The following is a 16,707-nucleotide window of genomic DNA, read 5'->3' on the forward strand; positions in this document are numbered from 1 at the left end:
GCTTTATATACTGAGCATGACGTCACATGGTATGGAATATCCCTTTGGCCAGTTTGGGTCAGGTGTCCTGGCTGTGCCCCCTCCCAGCTTCTTGTGCGCCTCCAGCCTTCTCAGTCGGTAGAGCATGGGAACCTGAAAAGTCCTTGACTAGTGTAAGCACTACTTAGCAACAACTAAAACATCGGTGTGTTATCAACATTATTCTCATCCTAAATCCAAACCACAGCGCTGTACCAGCTACTAGGAAGAAAATTAACTCCATCCCAGCCAAAACCAGGACAGACTGTAAAGGAACAGAGTTGGCTGAATTGATTTGCCTTTTCCCATCTTTCCAAACACATTTTCTAAAATATTTGCCATGCACTTGTTGCCTTGTCTGTACTACCACACTGTACCATCCTAACACGATAATTTATTTAATAATAATAAAAAAAAATCCTCCTCCTAGACTTGGTAGTTTGAGCCATAAAACATTGAAGTTGCTTGCCAGGGACGGCAGGGAAAGAGAGCAGGCTTGTGCTCCATATCTCTATTTAACTAATGCTTAGGGAATGCCAGCGACTAGGGTGCACAGACAGGAATTTGGGTGTTAACACAGCTGTTTCTTGTGGAGAGGGCCAGCAGGAGGTGCAGATGTACTGCTTGAGACTGTGTGCACCTGTTGTGTCCAGCAGGACAGCCTCTGGCACTGGCTGGGCCAACCACTCATGACATGTTGGAGGTTTTGACCCAGAGTGAGCTCTTGAGAAAGAATGTGTCCATCCAAGTCTTGGTCTGCCGTGAAAGGATGGTGTCTCTCCTTGAGTCAGTGGCACTTAAACTGTGGGAGTCATGCTCTGGTCAGCTTCCTGAACTGTCAGATAAAGAAGCTGAGGATAGAAGCATTGCCTCAGTGTAAATGGGAGCTGGATGAGCTTTTCATAGAGAACCTGCAAGGGCAATAGCCTGAACTATGCATTGCATGGAAAGAAGGATGGCCAGAGGCTGTGCTTCTTGGAGACTGGAATTTTGTGACTCCTGACAGCAGGAAGAAGTTTCTTGGCCTGTCTTTGGATACACACTTACAGAATAGATTTGGGGCCTTAGAACAGGTAAGGAGGAACAAGCTCCATCAGGGAGCCATCTTGGCCTAATCAACTGGTTGTAAACAGTGACACCAGGAGAAAGACTCCCTTCAGCAGGGGATGGAAGCACTCATCTGCAGATGAGACTTGCTGTCTAAGGTGGTTTGGTTTTTAGGGGCTCAGATCTAGGATGCTGCAGAAATTGCAAGGTTTTTTTGACCCTCAGACTATTACCCATTAGCTGCTCATCTACATGAACACCAGTGATACTACTGAGGGAGGCCTTGCGTGTGTAAAAGGTAACTACAGCCGAGGGGCTAGGGTGAAGGGCACAGGAGGTGGTGTTCTCCTTGATCCTGCCCGTAAAGGAAAAAGGCTTGATTAAGAATAAGGAATTCTGCTAACTTGTAATTCAGCTACTTTAAGTGAGCCCTTTGAAAAAGAAAACTTGGATTACAGATTTGTTTGTCAACTAACATGATTCAAACATCTAACTATTTTGCGTTCTTAGTAAGTATTATTCCAAGCTTAGTTTCAATATCATCTCCTTTTCATGATTATTTGATTAAGTCTGTCAGATACTGTAGCAAGGAATAAGTGGGGCTGTCTTTCTTTAATTGACATTTTTTTCTTAAGTTTATTTCTGGGAAGTTTCACAATGATAAGGTTCCTGGCAGCATTCGTCTCTGTACCACTCCAGAGATCTCTATCCAGATCCTCCTCCAAGCATAAGAACAGTCCATTCCAGTCCTCAGGAAAACATGTTAATGTTTCAAGACGCTGGCTTGGCTAAACAGAGAAGTCATGAACAAGCTTCAATGCAGAAAGGCAGTATAGAGAAGGTAGAAGCAGGGAAAGGTTATAAAAGAGGAATTTAGGCATGTAAGGTTATATTGGGAAAGAGAAGGTTCAACTGGAGTTGAGACTTGCAGAGGATGTCGGGGCAACAAGACATGCTATGGCACTAGTTAAAGGCTGAAGAAGGAAAAATGTGTGACTGTTGCTGAATGCAGCACGTGATTAGTGTTGGCAGACACAGATAAGGCAGAGGTACTGAATGCCTTCTTTCCCAAGTCTTTGTTAACAAGATTTCTCAGTCCTCTGTGCATAGAGACAGGGTTCAAGGAGGAGTACCACCAGTAATAGGTGATGGTTGAGTTGGGAATTACTTGAGAAAATTTGACCCATACACGTCCATGGGACTAGATAGACTGCATCTGAGGGTGCTGAGACAGCTGGCTGGTGTCACTGCAAGGTTACTCTCTATCATCTTTAAAAGGTTGTGGAACTTGGGGGAGGTCCCCACTGACTGGAGAAGGACAAACAATGTACCCATCTTAAAAAAAAACAAAAACAAAAACAAAAAACCCCCAAAGGACAGTTCCCAATCCAGCAAACTACAGACAAGTCATCTTCTCTTAATCCCTGCAAAAATCACGGGCAGAGTCCTCTCGGAACTCATTTCTGAGCATGCAAGGGGTAAATCATGCCTGGCAAACCTGATTGTCTTTGATAATAAGGCTGGATTTCTGGATGAGGGGAAAGGAGTGGATGTCATTTGTGTTGACTTTAGCAAGACTTGCAACACTGCCTCCCTCAATATTTTTGTACCTATTTTAGGATAATACAGTTTTGATGGATGAACAACTAGATGAGTAAAAAAATTGGTTGGATAATCAGGCTCAGAGATAGAGGTTAGTGGGTCCTACTCTGCCTGCAGGCTAATAAGAAGTGGAATACCAAAGGGGTCTGTCCTGGGACCTGTCCTTTTTAACATCTTTATTAATGACCTGGAGGAGGTGACAGATTCCACTCTTGTTGAGTTTTCAGGCAATACCAAGCTGGAAGGAAAAGTTGATAATCTTAATGGCAGGATTGTCATCCAGAGGGACCTGGACAGATGGAAGGAATTGGCCAACAGGAACTTTATGAAACTCAGCAAGGACAAATGCAAAGTCCTGCACCTGAGAAGAAAGAATCGCTTGCAACAATATGAGTTGGAGATTGATTCGCTAGGGAACAGATTTGCTCAAAGTCCTGCCTGAGAAGAAAGAATCGCTTGCAACAATATGAGTTGGAGATTGATTCGCTAGGGAACAGATTTGCTGAAAAAGGATCCAGAGGTACTGGTATACAGACAGCAAGCTGAACATGAGCCAGCAGCGTGCCCCAACAATAAAGAAGGCATCCTGGCTTATATTAACAGGAGCATAGCCAGTAGGTCTAGAGAAATGATTCTCCCCATTTAGTCAGCACTTGCTGACCACATCTAGAATACTGTGTCCAGTTTTGTCCCCCCTGTTACAAGAATGACAACAGTTAACTGGAACAAGTTAGCAGAGAGTCACCAAGGTGATCAGGGGGCTGGAGCACATGCCTTCTCTGGAGAGGCTGAGGGAACTGCCTTTAGCCTGGGGAAGAAGCAGCACCTCAGAGCAGCCTTCCGATACCTGTGATAAGATTGCTCAGAAGAAAAAGCCAGGCTCTTCACAGTGGTACATAGTGGGAGGACAAGTGAGAGCAGTCATAAATTGAAACTAGAGAGTTCCAGCTGGTTGTAAGGAGGAACTTTTCTACCATGAGAACACAGAGGCTGTGCATCCTCCATCCTCAGAGGTTTTCCTGACTGGTTAAAACCCTGAGCAACGTGGTCTGGCCTCATAGTTGACCCTGCTTTTAGCAGGAGGTTGAAATAAATGATCTTCTGAGATCCCTTCCAACCTGAATTATTTTATTATTCTATGACCCCAGAAGACCCCAAATACTACTGCAGTTCTTTTCTTGCTCTCATTTCTGAAACCAGTACTATTGTTCTCTTGGTTTTCTTTCCAGAATTTTATCGTGTTGCGAATTTAGAGTAGAACTGTAATGTATTTCTCCTTCTGGAAGATCTGAAAAGCATCCATGTTTCAGTTATTCCTGTAATTTCCAGTTTCATATCCCACATTAATAGGTCTGTTTCCATCCCTTTTGTTGCCCAGTTTCTTGTGTTAATTTCTAAGTGTTTTACTTAATTGGACTGCTAAAGGAACAAGAACTAAAAACATGATTAATGTGGGACCAGAAAACAATTTAAAATGTGCTGGGAGCTCAACTTACGTTAACACTTCCATGAAACTTTAAAAAAAAAAAACAACAAAGCAACAATAACAGCAAAAGCAACACCAAAAAGATTGATGAGGTAAAGGCATCTTATAATAAACTGTTAAAATATTGCTACTGTTGTAAGGAAATGAGATGAGCAACACTACAAAATGGTCTGAAAGACACCTGGGAAAAAAAGATAAATTTACATGATTCAAAATTGTGTATGAAAGACAGTAAGGTAAGGTAAGATTTCTTCCCAAGTATAGCTATGCAAAATAATTTAAGTTGGAAGAGTCATTTTGTCTAACCTCCTGCTCAGAGAGGTGCTAGCTTCAAAATTAAATCAGGTTGCTCAGGATCTTGTTAGTCAGGTTTTGAATATGCTCAAGGATGGGCTTTCCACAGCCTCTCTAGGGAATCTGTTCCAGCACTTAACTACTCTTATGGTGAAGGGTTTATTTTCCTTTGCATCCAGTCAGGATTTCTCTTGCTGCAACTTGTTACTTTTGCAGCTCATCCATCCACTGTGCAACTCTGAGAACAGTCTGACTTGTCTTTTCTATAATTCATCTTCAGGTACTGGAAGACAGGAATTTAGATCCCTCCTGCTCCCTCTTAACCCTTCTTCAGTTTGAACAGATTCCTTTACTGCGGCCTGTCTTCGTATGTTGTAAAGTCCAGCATCTTTTGTGACCTTCTACTGGACTCTCTGCAGTTCATCAATAACGTTCCTTGCACAGGGGTGGCACAAAACTGGGTTTGGTATTACATAGGTGGCCTCATCAGTGCCTAATAGAAGAGAATGGTTATCTTCCTTTAACCTGCTGGGAGTGCTGTTGCTAATGAAGTGCGATATGCCGTTAGCTTTCAGTGCCACATTGGTGCACTGCTGACCCATGTTCAACTTGTCATTCACCAGGACCCAACACCCTTTTCTGCAAAGCTGCTTTCTAGGCAGTGAGCACCCAGCCTGTACTGTTGCATGGGGTTATTCCATTTCAGCTGCAAGATTCTGTGTTTGCTTTTGTTGAACTGCTTGAGTTTCCTGTCAGCCTGTTGAAATACATCTGAGTGGCAGCTCCACTCTCCGATATATTGATGACAGCTCCCAGTTTAGGCTCATCTGCGTACCTGCTGAGGATTTTTTCTGTCCCATTGTCCAGCTTGCTAATAAAGTCATTAACAGTGTTGGTTTGAATCCTATATTATACCACTTCTAAGTGGCCAACACTTAGATATTGAACTGCTGACTGCTAATCTTTGAGCCCTACTGTCCAGGCAGTTTGTCGCCCACCTTGTAGCCCACCTATCCCATCCACGTTTCACCTGTTTGGCTTGAAGATATGGTGGGAGACCATGCAAAAACCTTTTTAAAGTCAAGGTAGACAACATACACTGTTCCCCACTTTTTTACTAAACCAGTCTTTTCATTATGGAAAGCTATCAGACTAAATTTGCCCTTGGTATGCCTGTGCTGACTGTTCCCAGTCACCTTCTTGTCCTTCATGTGCCCTGACATGGCTTCTGTGAGGATTTGTTCCACGATCTTCCTGCACGGTGAGGTTAGGCTGAACAGCCTGTAATTCCCCAGATTATCCTTCTTGCCTTTCTAAAGGATATGTTGTTTGTCTTTTTTCAATCATCAGGAGCCTCATCCAATCACCATGATCTTTCAAAAATGGTAGCAATGCCTTGTAGTGACAGTGGCTAGCTTCTCAACATCCTCAGTTGGCATCCCATCCACTCTCATGAACTTCTGGATGTTCAGTTTGCTTAGGTGGTGCTTAACTTGATCTTGCTCTGCTGTGGGTAGTATTCATTCCCCTGTTAGTTTTGATAGTCTCTTTAACTAATCTAGGTTTTGTTCGTCTTTGTTCCACAAAACTTATTTGTTTCAGGTTTTTTTGGAAGGAGTTTAGTTGCCTGAGGTCATGTAACATGTAGCAGAAGGTTAATTAAGTAAATAGAGTTGTATAATATTTTGATATGTGGGGCAGAAATCCTCTATGTTTTTCACACTGCCTATTCAATAGAAACTTTTTGATTGAAGTGTTTGAGGAGGAAATTCTCATTCACTTCTAAATATAAAAATTCCTTCTTCATAAAAAGTGGAACATATTTGAAAGACTAAAAATTAAAAATTCCTTCTTCATAAAAAGTGGAACATATTTGAAAGACTGTAGATAGATAAAAGAGAAAATCTTCTTTGCATTGTTTACATATTAACTGTTAGCCAAAGTTGTCGAAGGGTAGATAGTAGTGAAACTAAAAACGATGAAATCAATTGAAAAAAGTATTCATTGTGTAGTTACATTCTATATGTTTTAAGGTGTGTTTTGTTTCTAACAGATTTTGTCTTCTAAGAGTGATTCTCGTTTGAAGCACTTACTGCAGCGAGCACCTGAGTATTGTCCAGAATCAATGGTAAGGCTTGCTAGTTTTTAATTAAAGAAAACAAAACAACTAATCTTACATTAACAAAGTTTTGCTTGCAAAAATAAGGTTTTAAAATTACTTGTATTTTATTTACTCACTGAGTTTTGAGCTGGTAGAACATGTGTGTATGTCTTGAAGCTTTTTCTTCCTTGTTATGAGGACTAGAAAAATTCTTATTATGAGATTTGATCCTCATAGTAGCATTTATTTTTTTGTAAAGCCATTATTACGCTACTTGCAATAAGACGGGACTTGACAATTTTGCTAGGTGTCCTGGTCGTGTAAGCTATGAAATGCAATGAAAATCTGACCTATGTTGTAAAAAATTGTGCTGGGTGATTGTCACTTGGATGTTGATGGCAGCGACTTAAATTAGGTCATGTGTTCCAGCTTGTGTATGGGACAAAGCTGTGAGGTCTTGGTTGGACTAAGGCAAGGAGACCCTCATAGCTGCTCTGAATGGTTTATGGCCACATCTGACAAACTGAAGTAATGATTTTATTGGATAGGTAATTTTATGGTTTCCTAAAAGTTCTCTAGTGTATCACTAAAAAAATGAAGAATATAATCTGCTCCCTGTCTTAGAGATGATCTAACTGGGGAAGAGATAAGCACTATCATTCAGATTGTAAATTCTGGAGTCTTCTCTCTTGGCAACTTAGAATATCTCAACACATTTGCTATCAGAAAGGTCTGCTTTCTTCTTGTAATTTTTGTTACTTCTAAACAGTATCAATACTGTTTCCAGCTAGCCTAAAACATATACTCAGCTCAAATGGGTAATGTGTAGGAGTAGTAAATCTGAGAATAACATTTTATAAGCAACTTTGCAAGAGTGTGTTTGCTTATAGATCCTCTCCTCCAGTGTGTCAAAAGTATGTTTTTTCAATGTTTAGTTCCTGTTGATCATCAGCTCTAAGGTCTTGGAAGGTTACAGATGGCTGATGGTATGAGTGAAACCTGTGGCATGAAAACATATCAAAGTGGTGAATAGCATTTGTTTTGGTACTGGTTTTCTTTATCTTTTATTCCCTGATAGGAAGAGTAGGATCTATCTGTATAGTAGAGGAGTGCATTTTCAGAAGACAGGATTGGAGAGTATCTGAAAGGGGGAAAATGATTGACACGATTTTTTTAACTCCGAATTACCATCTTTATAAATGGCAAGTTTACTGTGCAGTATGTATCTTAAATTAGTATTGCTTGTCTTTGTTGGAGAGGTGTTCTAGTGACATTCCACAGATGAGTGGATAGGTTATGAATTTAATCAGATGGTCTATTTTCTGGAGCACTGGTTACAGACATTGTGTTGTCTATATTCCTTCAGGTAATAGGATAGAAAGGGTATTGCCTGGTATTAAGTAATACAGTAACTGCCAACACAAGAGGCGACTTTATCTTAGAATCATAGAATCGTTTAGGTTGGAAAAGACCCTTAAGATCATTGAGTCCAACCGTCAACCTTCTCATGAAATAAAGGAAGTCAACTGAATCAATGGGGTGGAACTAGTAGAAGTAGCAGCTCTTTACCTTTTTCTTTTGAGCTGACTTTGACTCTTATCTAAGTGGGAAACTCCCACATATACAGAGGGGGACAGTTTTAGATCATTAGATACAGATCCATTGCAACTTTAGAAAGTCATTAATTCCTGTGATTACAGAATCATTGCATGACAATATGGGTGGCTGTTTCAGTGTGATTGAATTAAACTTTTCGTTTTGTCTTAAAGAACATGTTCAACACTCTTTCATTTAAAGCCCCTTGGGGTGGGTTAACCTTGGCTGCATGCCAGGTGCCTGCCGAGCCACTCTGTCACTCCCCCTCCTCAACTGGACAGAGGGAGAGAAAATCTGACAGAAGACTCGTGGGTGGAGATAAGCACGGGGAGATCACTCAGCAATTACCGTCACGGGCAAAACAGACTCGACTCACTCGACTCGGGGAAATGAATTTAATTTATTGCCAATCAAAAGGTCAGAGTAGGATAATAAGAAATAAGAAGAAACCTAAAAACACCTTCCCCCCACCCCTCCCTTCTTCCCAGGCTCAACTTCACTCCTGACTTCTCTACCTCCTCTCCCCCAAGCAGTGCAGGGGGATGGGCAATGGGGGTTGTGGTCAGTTCATTGTGCATTGTCTCTGCCTCTCCTTCCTCCTCATGCTTTTCCACTGCTCCAGCGTGGGGTCCCTCCCATGAGAGACAGTCCTCCACGAACTGCTCCAGCGTGGGTCCTTTCCACGGGGTGCAGTCCTTCAGGAACAGACTGCTCCAGTGTGGGTCTCCCGCGGGGCCACAAGTCTTGCCAGGAAACCTGCTCCAACATGGGCCACTCTCCACAGGGCCACAGGTCCTGCCAGGAGCCTGCTCCAGCATGGGCTCTCCATGGGCTGCAGCTTCCTTCAGGGCACATCTACCTGCTCTGGTGTGGGGTCCCCCATGAGCTGCAGTGTGGATATCTGCTCCACCGTGGACCTCCATGGGCTGCAGGGGGACAGCCTGCCTCACCATGGTCTTCACCACAGGCTGCAGGGGAATCTCTTCTCTGGCACCTGGAACACCTCCTCTCCCTCCTTCTTCACTGACCTTGGTGTCTGCAGGGTTGTCTCTTTCACATATTCTCACTCCTCTCTCCCAGCTGCAGTTTTTACCCTTTCTTAAATATCTTATCACAGAGGCGCTACTAACATCACTGATTGGCTCAGCCTTGGCCAGCAGCAGGTCCATCTTGGAGCCGGCTGGAACTGGATTTGTCGGACATGGGGGAAGCTTCTCACGGAAGCCACCCCTGCAGCCCCCCTACTACCAAAACCTTGCCACGTAAACCCAATACACCCCTTAAGACTTGTCACTTGCCTTCTTACTCTGCAGAATTTTCCTCTGATTTCATCTAATTAAGGTTTTCCTAGTGCTTGCTTAAAAAATATTGACTTCAATAACATTGTATTAAAATACATGTCTTCAAGGCTTTTCTGTACTCTTGTCATTTTAAATACTATACTGTGATCATATTGTCTAAGTGTTGTAGGATGTTAAACATCTAGCGTACAATGCATGGCAACTCCCATTGCTTTTAATTCTTCAGGCTCCTAACACAGCGCACCCACTGTAACTGCAATAGGTACTTGTTTCTGATAGTTGAACTAAAATTCTTACCTTACATGGAATTCTTCCTCTGCTGCCGAAACCTCCGTCTTCCAGGACATTTGTAACTTTTATTGGGTGGGTAACATAAGTACCTGTGGCAGACCGGAGTCTGACCAGAGATTTCTTTTATACTAGCCCCAGTGTAGAGAATCCCCTGTAGTCAGCTTGGCTGGTAGTCTCAGTCATAACAGTAATGAAAGAGATAGGGACAGCAATTTGGTAAGCTGTTCACCTTTTTTTTTTTCTGCCTTTTGGCAGAAAACTGTTTACAGAATTCTTCTGCCAAATACCATCAGCCACTTAGGTCATTTAGCAGAACCTGTGCTTAGGACCAGAAGTGCTTTGCAGTCAGGGTGAACCCAACAGATCCCAATTGTAACTTTTCATGTTAGTAAACTTCACTTACACAACTCTTTCTTCCATGTATCTATCTTTCCCTGAAGCTACATTTCTCTGGTCTCTGGGGTGCCTTAAAACCTCTTTCTTTTGTTTTGTGTGTGGTTGTATGTGGTGTTTGGGTTTTTTTTTAAGCTGGTGGAAAGGAGTGCTAGGGCAATAAGCTTCTCCACAGGTCTTGGTCCTAGATAAATCTTTTTCTTTGTCTAAACAGTTGCTACTTAGTTCTCTAAACACTGGTGGAGAAAGTTGACTAGCTGGCATATTCCAGGTAATCACAGCATGTTCTGCACCTACAAAAACGCTGCTATTGATTCCATACTATGTAGATGGCAGCCTTCTCATCAAAGGAAGTGGTACTCAAATTATATTGCGTAGCGCTTCTTCAAAAGATGTTTTAGACATAAGAATTCTTCCGATAGGGTATTTAAAAACCAGGATAAAAATGCTGAAAATGCTGTTTTGTGTCTGCTAGAAACTCTTTTATTCTGTAGACTTACTTTTGCTTAACTGCATTTTACTTTTCAGGGAGAAGTGTGGGGTTGTATAAATTCTTCTTTGCCAGGTAAGAAATACTAGTTTACTATTGAATTGTGTTGCTTTTTCACCATATGCATGTTTTGATGATGTTGCACCTATAGATTTCGTGATAATTTAACTTTCATTATGTTTCCATTATAAACTGTACTTGATGTCTAGTTTCCTTTAGTCTAAACTGGGTTACCTGTGCTTTTTTTTTTTAACACTTCTTTTCTTTTCCTAGTTAGAAATTGTTTAATATGTTTCTATGATTAAATGTGTGCTTCTGTGACACATCCAAGAAATATCAAAGTTTCTTTCCTTTAAAGAGTTTCTATTATTTTTAGTTTCAGTATACTTTAGCCTGATCTATAAAATCATGGATTATTGCAACTTTGCTCTAGATGCGGTATAATTTGGGAAAAAACTGAGTAACAGGGAGAAATAGTAAGAACTAGAGAAACAATTTAAGAAGTGCAGAGGCTCATATCAAGAACCAAACTGCTTGGTACAGGTGGATTTAGAAAGTTAAAGCATAAATCACAAGACAGGACTGTTATGTTAAAAAGAGAGATCAAAAATAGATGAAATTGGACTTAACTAGTACTATTGTATCATATGTCATTTCTAAAAGACTTGGAGTGAAATTAGCATACTATGGTTGAAAAGTGGTAGTGAGGAAAGAGGAGGCTGTAACAGTTTTATGGCATCTGCTCAGACTTCCCCCCTGTGCCGCTTCAGAGGCAAACTGTTGATTCCAGTGCATGCAAAGAGATTTGCTGTCTTATATTTTGCTAGTTTTACTTAACCAATAATGTCTTTTGGAGTTGCAGTGCTTCTCTCTCATCTAAAACCTGATCAATTTTTAGTTGGAGACAATACCTAATCTTCATTGAAGCTCACTAGCTATATAAAAATGAGTGGCAATGCTTTTACTGCAAGTGAGAAATACATATTTTATTTTCAATGTTAGGTTTGTGTAAGCAAGTGAAAAAGCATTGGAAATCTTTGTTAATGAACCACTTCCAAATTGTCTTCCTGTACTTTCTAAACTGGTGTGAGGCCTCTTCAGTGCCTTAATGGTAGGATTCTATTATCCTCTGATTTATGGAAAAAAAAGTCAGTTCTTCAATGGTGCTGTGAATCATAGTTTAGTCCTGTGATAAAAGTGAAATATTCCTGTAGTATCCTGAGCTTGTATCCTGAACTTTGTACCTGCATGAAGCCAGTCACTTTTCATTCTTCTTGCATGTGAAGTTATGTTACTGTTTTCTTCTTTGATGTGAGCCACTTTTAAAATTCTTTTAAGTATTCTCCAGTAATTCCACGCACTGTAGGATTTTGTAAATTAATGGTGTGGTGTATATAGGACAGCATTATAGGGGAAGCTCTTACTCCCTTTCTGGGAAATCAGTACAACTGAGTGCCTCTGTGAGGTGCCTGTACGCTAGCGCACGCAGCATGGGGAGCAAACAGGAGGAGTTAGAAGTCTATGTGCAGTTACAGGGCTACGATTTTATTTGGGTCATAGAGACATAGCAAGAAGGCTCCTACAGCAGGAGTGCTGTGATGGACAGGTACAGGAAGGACTGGCCAGGAAGGTGAGGAGGGGGAGTTGCCCTTTATGTGAGAGTGTAACTGGCATGCATGGAGCTCTGCCTGGGGATGGATGATGAGCCAGCTGACGACAGCACATGGGCATATGAGTGGCATAGTATGGGCATATCAACATATTAGTGAGCAGTCCAACATGGGTGATGTTGTGGGTGTCAGCTACAGACTACCTGATCAGGAAGAAGTAGTAGATGAGGCCTTCTTCATACAACCGGACGAAGTCTCATGTTCACATGCCCTGATGCTCATGGGCAACTATGATCACTCTGGTACCTTTTCAAGAGACAACACAGGAGGGCACAGGCAATCTGCTTGGAAGAATCCCATGTGATACGGCCCTGGAGAGAAGAGGGGTCCAAGAGAACTGGTTGATTTTCAAGGATCACCTTATCCAAGCTCCAGTTATGCATGATGGGGTTAGAAAAGCCAGAGCCTATCTGGAGTTGATCCTGGTGAGCTATGTGACGGGCAGCCAGAAAGCTGTCCTGTTTCTTTAACTACATCAGCAGTAAAAGGAAGACTAGGGAAAATGAGGGCCTGCTGCTGAATGGGGCAGGAAACCTGGTGACAAATGACATTAAAAAGGCCATGGCTTTCTTTGCCTCAGTCTTTACTGGTAAGATGAGCTTTCAGGAGTGCCAGATCCCCGAGATCAGTGGTAAAGTCCAGAGCAAGGAAGACTTGGACTTGACGGAGGAGGATCAGGTTAGGTAATATTTAAGCAAACTGAACACAAGTCTATGGGACCTGATGGATACCCTTACGAGTGCTGAGGGAGTTGGCTAATGTCATTGCAAGGTCACACTCAATAATCTTTGAAAGGTCATGGCTATTGAGAGACAATGCTGAGGACTGGAAGAAAGCAAACATCACTCCTGCCTGTAGAAAGGGCAAGGAGGACCTGGGGAACTACAGGCTGGTCAGTCTCACCTCAAACCCTGGGAAGTTAATGGAGCAGATCTTCCTGCAAGCCATTTCCAAACACATCAAGGACAACAAGGTGATTGGTTATAATCAGCATGGATTTGTGAAGGGGAAATCATGCTTAACCAACCTGATAACCCTCTATGAGGAGATGCCTGGCTTGTTAGATGAAGGGAGAGCAGTGGATGTTGTCTATCTCAACTTTAGTAAGGCTTTCAGCACTGTTTTTTATAACATCCTTATAGACAAACTGATGAAGTGTGGGCTGGGTAAGCGGACAGTGGAGGTGGATTGAAAACTATCTGAACTGCTGGGCTCAAAGGTGTGTGATCAGTGGCACAGAGTCCAGCTGGAGGCCAGTATCCTGGGGTTTGATGCTGGGTTTAATCCTATTTAACATCTTCATTAATGATAGGACAGAGTGCACCCTCAGTGTATTTGCAGATGATACAAAACCAGGAGGAGATGTTGCTAGACCAGATAGTTGTGCTGCCATTCAGAGGGATGTTGACAAGCCAGAGAAATAGGCAGACAGGAACCTCATGAAGTTCCAAAAAAGGAAATGCAAAGTCCTGCACCTGGTGAAGGCCCTGTGCTCCACAGCACACAGGAGGCTGACCGGCTGGAAAGCAGCTTTGTAGAAACATACCTGGGGATCCTGGTGGACAGCAAGTGGAACATGATCCAGCAATGTGCCCTTGTAGCAAAGGCGGCCTACAGCACCCAGGCTGCATTAGGGAAAGTGTTGCCAGCAGATCAAGGGAGGTGATCCTTCCCCTCTACTCAGCATTGATGAGACCACATCAGGGATACTGTGTCCAGTTCTGGGTGTCTCGGTACAAGAAAGATGTGAACACACTGGAGCAAGTCCAGCAAAGAGCCACTTTAAGATGATTAAGGGACTGGAACATATATGAGGACAGGCTGAGAGAGCTGGGATTGGTTACCATTGCCAAGAAGAGAAAGCTGAGGGGGGTGGATCTTATCAATATGTATAATTATCTGATGGAAGTGTGTAAAGAAGATGGAGCCATGCTCTTCTCAGTGGTATCCAGTGGCAGGACAAGAGGCAGTGAGCACAGATTGAATGACAGTAACTTCCATTTAAACATAAGAAAAAACTTTTTTACTGCAAGGATGATTGAACAGTGGAAGAGGTTGCTCAGAGAGGTTTTGGAGTCTCCATCTGTGGAGGTATTCAAAACCTTACTGGGCATGGTCCTGGGCAGTCTGCTCTAGCTGACCTTGCTTTGAGCAGGGAGGCTGGACTAAACAATCTCCACAGGTTCCTTCCAGCCTCAGTGATTCTGTGGTTTTCTTTCTGATTTTTCTCCCCTTTGACTACCCTCAGTACAGAAAGTATTTCATAACAGAGTTTAGAATGGGGCCACAAACTGAGTTTTGACTGGATCAGCATCTCTGATTTTTCGTAGTACAGCATCCACAAAGTGTTTGCACACACACATGTGCACACACTGTCTGTGATGAAACTGTACGCAGCCCTCCCGACATCGACATTATCATGGACAGTTGCAGAATATTGACTGGATAAACAGATGACTTTAATAGTTACTTTCTTAACAGCTGTATGACATACCTGGCAGTTAAGTTAAGAATGCAGGTGGAAACCTGTTTTGCATGTGGGTTTCAATGGCATCCTGTCATAACACAACATATATGCTAAATAATTTGGGACTCTGCCTTATAATTTGCTGCTTGATATATCCTTTGTGTATTTTCATTATAGTTTGTGTTTTCTCCTCTTCCATTCCTTCCCCACAGCAACTTGATATTACTGATCCGTGTTAAAATTTTGAAATTGTTTGATTTGCCAGTAACTTCATCACGATAGTTACCTTAAAGTGTTAATATTCTCACAGCTACCACTTGAGCTACCATTCCTTTTCACATTTGTTTCCACTTCCTTAAACCCATCATGATGGTCTTCTATTAACTTTCTTTTATGGCTCATCCTCACAAAACAACACTGTAAGTTGTGTTTTCTTGTCCTTGCCAAGACAGTGTTGTAAGCATTAGATACTTGGGACTAGATGTTCAGGAATGTAAGTATTCTCTGAAAGAAAATTACGAAGGCAAATATGGTTAGTTTGTCAATGTTTGTTTATTAAATCCAGTAGGCCTACAAAACATTTATAATTTTTTGGGACTTGTCTAGGAAATTAAAGTTTCTTTATGATCATGCACACACGATGCTGTTCAAGAAACTGCTTACAAAAGATGATTGAGGGACCCCCAGCTGGGGGGCGGGGAGAGGGAGAGCAAACGCAGCAATCTGTAATCTAGATGATAATTATGTTCTGATTTTAAGCTTTATCATTTTCTGTAAGCAGACTGTAGAAGACTTCAAAGAGACAATAAAATTCTGATTTGGGCTTTCTTGCACCCTTCTTGAAACATGCAACTCTTGAACGTGAGAAGCCTAGTTGTTTTTCACTTTCTTCTTTTTCCATCTTCCTTTTTGTTTTACTCCCCAGTTTCCTTAGGATCACAGTGATCCAGCTTTTCTCAGATATATTCAGAATGTAGAATGTTTCTCTCATCACAAAATAAAGGTATCAGAGATGACATTCTATTTTTTTATGTTTCTGCAGCTTTTTACCTCTGTTTCTGACTTCAATACTTTTGTGGAGAATGCAGTAAAATGTTTATAATAAGGAAGAAAAATCTGTGTAAGTCATCTCACTAATGTGATGTGGCTTCTGGAAACTTTTTGGAGGAGATGTGGGACAAGAGCTGTGTTATGCAACTAGATGATCTTTTCTAGTTCAGGGATCTGTGTTGTACTTCTATCAGTTAATTTGGTGAATAATCGGAACTATGGACTCCAGTCAATTAATTGTGCACTGAAGGTGTATTTTCATCTAGAAATGCATGCATTTTAATTACCTTGACTACAAAATTAGTTTATAAGTTGTTGCATTAAAATTGCAGTTCAATGGTTTTTGAAGATGTGACATCAATTTTTCCTCCGCAAGCTTGTCTGCTACTCATAAATATCCTGGGGAGAGGGCCACTTGCCAAGAAAATACTAACTATGGCTGAAGCTTATCAGCATTCTTAATTTGGCATGTAGCTTGCTTCATTCTTTTAGCACAGTTTAGTTCCAGTAAAAGTATGTCTGAAAACCACAGGCTCTGTATTGCACAAAATACGGATGCTTGATTATTCAGTGGTGATTCACTGGTGACTATTCAGTGGTGACATTGCCCCTAAAGCTGTACAGCTGTATTTATCATGTGTTTCTCCTGGATATAGCTGGTTATTGCAGCAGAGATTTCTGGAAATCTTGTTTTCATATTGCAGATGATATTTGTTTTATGTTTTTTGGATTGCTTATACCTTACAATATCAATCCTACTAATAAATATTCTACCGAGTGTTACTGTTATGATTGAAAGGAGTCCACAGTGTACCACATATGAAAGTTATGCAGAAACAACTGCTACTTATTTTAGGCCTAAAATAGTGTTGTGGTTTAACCCGGCAGGCAGCTAAACCAC

The 16,707-nt window shown here is 41.6% G+C and overlaps 1 protein-coding gene across 1 annotated transcript in view; it reads left to right on the plus strand.

Annotated features, from left to right (window-relative positions):
* Positions 1–16,707, plus strand: part of RECK (reversion inducing cysteine rich protein with kazal motifs) — an 80,582-nt gene that overhangs the window by 18,251 nt on the left and 45,624 nt on the right. Inside the window, exons 5-6 of the mRNA XM_019474784.1 lie at positions 6,501–6,575; positions 10,658–10,694. Of these exons, the coding sequence (XP_019330329.1) occupies positions 6,501–6,575; positions 10,658–10,694 (112 nt within the window). The remainder of the gene's footprint in view (positions 1–6,500; positions 6,576–10,657; positions 10,695–16,707) is intronic.

The sequence above is a fragment of the Aptenodytes forsteri genome, unplaced genomic scaffold (assembly GCF_000699145.1).
Source record: "Aptenodytes forsteri isolate BGI_AS27 unplaced genomic scaffold, ASM69914v1 Scaffold250, whole genome shotgun sequence".
In the NCBI taxonomy this organism is placed as follows: domain Eukaryota; kingdom Metazoa; phylum Chordata; class Aves; order Sphenisciformes; family Spheniscidae; genus Aptenodytes; species Aptenodytes forsteri.